At 32.2% G+C, this 7,138-nt stretch overlaps 1 protein-coding gene across 1 annotated transcript in view; it reads left to right on the top strand.

Annotated features, from left to right (window-relative positions):
- The first annotated feature begins 2,162 nt into the window (after positions 1-2,162).
- Positions 2,163-7,138, top strand: part of LOC143048638 (E3 ubiquitin-protein ligase XIAP-like) — a 28,031-nt gene continuing 23,055 nt past the window's right edge. The window contains exons 1-3 of the mRNA XM_076222425.1: positions 2,163-2,230; positions 4,225-5,434; positions 6,046-6,212. Of these exons, the coding sequence (XP_076078540.1) occupies positions 4,282-5,434; positions 6,046-6,212 (1,320 nt within the window). The 5' untranslated portion in view covers positions 2,163-2,230; positions 4,225-4,281. The remainder of the gene's footprint in view (positions 2,231-4,224; positions 5,435-6,045; positions 6,213-7,138) is intronic.

The raw sequence follows: 7,138 nt of genomic DNA, 5'->3' as shown, positions 1-7,138 counted from the left end.
AGATGTTGAGATCGAGTATCTTTTAGAACAGGACATTTTAAAAGAAAATGTAGCTCGTCTTCAACTGCGTTCTTACATAGCTTACACTTTCTGTCTTCAGCTTTAATTCCAATATACCTCCCTCTTTCGATTTCAAGATCATGACAGCTAGTTCTAAATCTTGTGATTGTTTGCCTATCTTTTTTTGAATTCATTTTTAAATATGGTTCAAACATAAAAATATTTTTAAATTTTCTGTAAGTTCTTAATTTATTGCCAGATTGTAAATTAGTACACTTCCCAGAATTGTTTTCTAAACTAGCTAACCAGCTTTCTTTAAATTTAATAGTTAAAGATGTTTTTACTTTTTTTAGAATATGGTTTTGTTTAAAGTTTGACTGGTTAACAAATAGATATTCTAAGTCTAGAAATTTAAATATATGTTTAATGCTTCCTATCCAAGATTCCTGGTTATGTTTGTCCATAGAATGAGATAGATTTATGGCTTCCCTTAGAATAATATTTGAAGGTTCAATATCTTTCATAAGATGGATCCAATATTTTACCATATTCATTATTACATAATACAGTGTAGGGAGTGAACCTAGTTCTCCTCTACATGCCATATTTGATGTTTTTATATTTACTCCAAGTGAAAATTTACAAAGCTTAGTATGAATTTTCTCTAGTACAAGATAATCAGTTTCTTTTGATATAAAGTTATCCAAATGTATTTGTTCTTATATAACCCCAAATTTCAGATCCATACAACAAGATTGGTCGGATTGTATGGTTATAGATGTGTAATAAAGTACTAGGTTTTGGGCTTTCCACTGAAAAGGTCTTCCTTAATTTGAAATATGCTTTCATTCCTTTGTAGTGTTTACATAAGTGATACATGTGATAATAACATGCTAATATTTAAGAATGTAATGATAATAGCGAGCTGTTATTTTATTCTACATTTTGAAAGCCGGACATTTCTCTGAAAAACTGTTTCCACAACGGAGAGCTTTGGCACAATTAAAGGTAAAACTTATGAGTTTGAATGTCCCTCTGGTATTTTTCGTCCCTCTTTGATCCAGTTAATGAATTAACATATATGGCATTAGAAAACAACAATAAAAAAGTTTGTGAAGAGATTGAAGTATTTTGTAATCGGAATGATCCAGCAGAAAAAAAAACTAATATGAGCATATGAGCGTGCTGAGGTTGTTAGACTGTTTAATATATTATTTACACCAAGATATCAAATGTGAATTCCGACTTATATTTTTCAATAACTGTTCCGAGGTAGTCTTTCATCGATTTGACCATATATGTAATTGAAAAGAATGATAAATGCAGGGTATCTAATTTTACTTTTTTACATCTTGGTCTAAACACAGTTTCATTAAAATTATTCATCTAGTATCATTTAAATTCTGAAATATATTGAATGCTTATTTTGCTGCAAAAATTAATGGTGAAATATGTCTGCTTACATTCTTCTTTGATAGCAGAGCCAAGCTTTGTCAAAATCTCTAACTGACATTTTCGGAATGCTTTCGTTCTAAACTTCACACAAATGTGATAAAAGATTTGATTTTACCAGTCATATTAAACAAAAGAAGTATTTTCAACAATCCTACTAATAAAACGAATACTTAGTCTTGACATTCAGTTACCGAAAGATATATCAAAAAGAAGATGTGGTATGATTGTCAACTCTCCGCAATAGACCAAATGACACAGAAATCAACAACTATAGGTCACCATACAGCCTCCATCAATGAGAATAGCCCATACCGCATAGATAGCTATAAATGGCCCAGAAATAACAGTGTAAAACAATTCAAACGAGAAAGCTAACGGCCTAATTTATGTACAAAAAATGATAGTTTTGTAAGAGAGCATTTTTTTCGATTTCTTATTATAAGAATAATAACCGTAACAAAGGAAATCTTCAATGACATCAGAAATTAAAAATAAGTTTCCTGTATTATCTATGAATTAAAAAACTTATATTTGAAAGATTTGATTGCGGTCCTTTAGAAATACAAAATGGAATGTGTGCAGCAAATTATGAATCAATTTGCAAAACATTTTTTAGAATTTATTTTTTTTCATTTTTTTTCTAGAAAGTTCAAATTTGAATATTTAAAAATAAACACAACACATTAATAAACTACTTCCTTGTCCGCCTTGATGTTTACACAATGATTATAAATAAAATGAATACGTTTGCAGCGGAGTATTTACCAACTATCAGGTAGGTAGGTTAATTATATACATTAATTATCGTCTACAATGTACACGATACATTTTATATTGATACCATGGATACGTAATGTTTGAGTTCAAAATTCCAGTACTGTCATGAGACAGTGAAAAAATAAATAACAAAAACAAAACAGAATGACAATATAAAACGGAAAGTCCCTTCAAGTTATAATATATCAACATCTAGAACTGATCAATCTCATCAACCAAATGGAAAACAACTATGATGTTCCTGTCTTGGTACAGGCATTGTTCTTGTATAATATTAAGTTTTCCCCCTTATTTGATAGCCATCTGAATATCATTTAATGTCATGTATGACAGTCATATATGCAATTATATTGACATCGATTTGTGATAAAAAAAATAAACACACATAATAGGTTTAAATGTATCAAAAGTGGATTCGGCTGTCAAAATTGAGTTGTTATCTCAATCACTATGTAAACAAAGTTAACATATATATCATGTATATGTCAACAAGGAAAAGGGGCATATAGACACAGATAAAGCACATAGGCAAAAATGAACGAAAAGAAAACAAAAACTTACCATGCATTTTCGGTCGAAAGATAATGGTGGATTTAACCTGGATTTATAGCTAGCTAAACCCCCTACTCGTAGGACAATTGTTTATAGTTCCGTTATATCGACAACTCTGAGTGAACTATCCGTTATGTCTGAATCGAACCACATAACTCAACTGCATCATAAATGCCTAATTGTCAAAGTAGTAGGTCCGGTAAGGACCGATTTTGGCCTCAAATTTCAGGTTCATCTGACGAAATATGTTGACCACTTTTTAAACACTTAAGTGTCTATTTTATTTGATTCAATTAATTCATGTGAAAGATTTTAACTAATTTAGTCATTTAAAACGCTCCGATTCAAGCTCAAATATGAAAAGTCTACCAAATATGCTGAAAAATGTCACTTTTAAGATGTTTTTTTGTCAAAAATGAAAGTGCCCGCATCCGTGTTCATCCTCAACCTTTATATATGTTATGTATTATCATCAAATACAACTTACTTTTAAATATTTTGGATGAACACGAATGCGGCCACTTTCGTTTTACACGGAAACCGTCAAAAATTTAACCATAATGCTAGAATTGTGAAGATTTCAGTAATTTAGCATGACTTAATGGTGCCAGTTCTCGATATATGTACATTGTATTGTCAAAAACAGCCCATATTTATGTAGCAGAAGCATTCTTCTGTCCAATAAATAACTAAAAGTATAGTAATTTTAACAACTTTGTAAAACTACTATATTTTGGGGCCAAAAAGGGGTCTTACTGGACCTACTCCTTTGAAAACGTATCTATTTCTTGGAAACTTACACACGGACTAAGCCATGATATCGAAATTTATCCTGAGTGTTATCGAGGGATAAAAATAATGAGTATCATCGCCTATGCCATGTGTTAACTCACTTACATAATCAGTTTTCCATACTTTTTTTTTAAATTCTTGAGATATCAATTTTATAATTAGGTTGTAGTTTTATTATGACAAGTTACAGATCAAGTTTGAATTTTGTTCCGGTCTGATGAATTTGTGCAGAGTTATGGTCTATGGACATAAAAAAAATCACATTCATAATTAGTTTTCAACAGTTTCTTTTGTCATGATTGAAGGTACTGACTTAATATTTTTATGTAGTTTAAATACACCATAACAAGACATAGATAGAGCAACCGGTAGGAAACTATGTATTGCCATGTAATACTCTCAGAATGCTTGTTTTACTACAAAACGTATTGGAACAGTTTGTTTATAGACAATTAACGGTGTTTACAATGTTTCATCGCAAGCCGGGATTAGATATAGCGTTAACCTAAATAGACTGTCACTTTATTCACAATTTAGACAATGTAGCTATGTATACTCGAAATATTAGATTTTATCATAAGTAGTGATGTCGCTATGGAATTGTAGTGTTTTCTTATAACTTAAAAGTCTATGAAATTTATTTTTTAGGAATTTGACTACTTCAATTTCACATATTGAGCTGATATTAATGTTTCGATAATATCAATGCTTACCTTGGATAGTTCCATATATCGACAAAGCGCCATGTATACGAACATTGAGAATTATTGTCAGGCAAAAGCTAGGGACACAATGACAAAGAAAGAATTAAACTCGTTTAGTAGGCAAGCAATTGACATTCATGGAGGCAATGAGTGTATACAATCATTAGTCTCTAAATATTTCTTAAAAGAAGGTGGGATGTCCATATCATTGAATAAATTTGAAAAGGAATACACGAATGACATATGGGAGATGTTTCATATATTTAACAGTCATCGATTTCTACTAGTTTTGCCTTCGACTCCCAGGAAGAACAGAGGAAGTCGTAAAAAAAATATAAAGAGTGACCTTATATGGGACAGCAGCAAAAATGCTAGTTCAGATATAAATCCATTAATTTCATCGGGTGAAAGACTAAATACTTTCGTAAATTGGTCGATTTCCAGCTGTAAGTGGTGGCCTAGAATGTTAGCAGATGCTGGATTTTATTACAATCACACCGACTTGGAATGCTTTCAGTGCAGACTTCGAACAAATCCCGAAAAGTGGCTTCCTAAAGAAACACCAAAGGAAGCACATGCACGAATTAGTCCAGAATGTGCATTTGTAAAGTTGTACTCCCGTTCTCAACGATGTGACACACCTGAAAGTCCAGAACAAAGAAGCAGTTGTGATTGTCCAATAAATCCAAATGATAACTCTTATATTAAACACAGTATATCCGAACAAAACAGCCATTTGACAAGGCAACCAGAGTCTGTTGTTGTTCCTCATCAAAACACCAACGTAATGCAGACAACAGCCCTTGTAAAACCATTGCTTTTCAATGATGTTAATACATCAGATAGAAGAGGGATAAATTTAGACAATTCAAACATACAACCAACAAGTGACATCAAAACAGCGACGTCTACTGTTTGTGATTCTGCAAACAATCCAAGTTATACGGAACATTCAATCCAACCGACTATAGATGCTATGAATAGTCAACTTACAATTGACGGTTTTCAATCTAGAATTCAGGCACCAGCAGAACCAGAATATAGGTATCCTCAATATAATTCATATTCATCAAGATATCAATCTTTTGGAAATTGGCCGTTCCCACACAAACAAACACCTCATAGTTTATCAGAAGCCGGGTATTTTTACACAGGTAAGTTTATCTTAAGACTTTTACTTGAAAATGATTGTTTCCGTCATGTCCGTTCCATACTTTTTTTGTGGCCAATCATACAATAAAATACAAGGATTCAAAAATAAGAAGATCTTATATAAATCCGTCTCTCTATAGTGTAATGAAACATATTAAAGTGCAATTTGCCATTTATATTAAATATTAATCTTGTAGTTTGTTAGTTACTAAGAAGTCAGTTTGATCGAAATGTGTGATCAAATAGTTTCAAATGGAGGTCTTAGCTATACATGTTTATTTTACAAAAGCACAAAGTTTCAATCTAAATCGACACAAAACAATTTACGTTCGTTTGCGAGAGGGCACTTTTTTCAAAATTCTGGATCCGCACCTGAAGTTAATATTTATAGTTTAGACAAGAACTAACATAGATTTGATATGATGGATTATTAAAAAATGTTGCAGCTCTAAAAAAAATGTCATTTTGGTTTTACGTCTAGATCTGCAAATTAAGACATATGCAATACTTAGTATGATATTTGGAAATTTCACAATTTTATACTGATATACGCCTGGGTCCATTCTGTGTTTGTATCGTTTAATTATTGTGTACTGCTTATTTTGAACCCTAGGGGAAAATGACATTGTTCGATGTTTTTGTTGTGACCTGGGATTAGCAGAATGGGATCCAAAGGATAATGCATGGACTGAACACGCACGTCACAATCCTAGATGCATATTTTTGTTAAAGGAAAAAGGAAAACAATTCATTGATGATATCCAGAAAGACTGGCGAAAGGTTTGTATACAGTGCATACGGCTATAAACAAACCCATGTAATAGTTTAAAGTGCTGTAAACAGTAAACAAATAACCCATTCGATGTTATATATTCTAATGATTTTTGTCTCTAATTAATTGTAACATTTATGATATATGTGCAAAACTAACATCGCATATAAAGATTAGGTCACCACTTGTGCACTGTATGACAAACGTCCATTGTCCCTTGTCCTACACCTCATTTCATGGTTTAGCGACTGCTTGAAAACAAAATTAGTTTTGATAATAATTTCTCATTAGTTAAGAGTATTCGCGGATAACTATATAAATTTGGAATATTGGTTTCTTGCAATGGTTACATGTCTGACAGACAGAGTTCACATGACATCGTCCTTAATTCATGGATCAAGGTCAAATTCTCAGAAACTGTACGCGGTAGGTCAACAATATATGGTGTATGGAATAATTTTAAGGCGAACATATTAGTCAGGCAAGTTTCATCTTACCTTGACCCTTGTCTTCATTATTAAATGGTCAATGTTAAGTTGATGTGTTTCACTCTGTTTTTCAATAATTATATTCATTAGGTCAATTGCATTTGGTTTGAATGATTGTAAGGTGTAGCATGTACCATATGACCTTGATCTCATTGTCATGGTTTATTAGTCAATGTGAGATTTGTGTACATATAAATAAGAAAATGTGTCATGAGTGATGGGCGTCAAGTTGGTTACCTATTCCCTATTCCCTATTCGTTACCTATTCCCTATTCCCTATTCGTTGCCTATTCGTTACCTATTCCCTATTCCCTATTCGTTACCTATTCGTTACCTATTCCCTATTCCCTATTCCCTATTCGTTGCCTATTCGTTACCTATTCCCTATTCCCTATTCGTTACCTATTCGTTACCTATTCCCTATTCCCTATTCGTTGCCTATTCGT

This window comes from Mytilus galloprovincialis, chromosome 10, assembly GCF_965363235.1.
Source record: "Mytilus galloprovincialis chromosome 10, xbMytGall1.hap1.1, whole genome shotgun sequence".
NCBI lineage: Eukaryota > Metazoa > Mollusca > Bivalvia > Mytilida > Mytilidae > Mytilus > Mytilus galloprovincialis.
The sequence above is the reverse complement of the archived record's forward strand: the minus strand, read 5'-3'. Positions and strand labels throughout refer to the sequence as shown.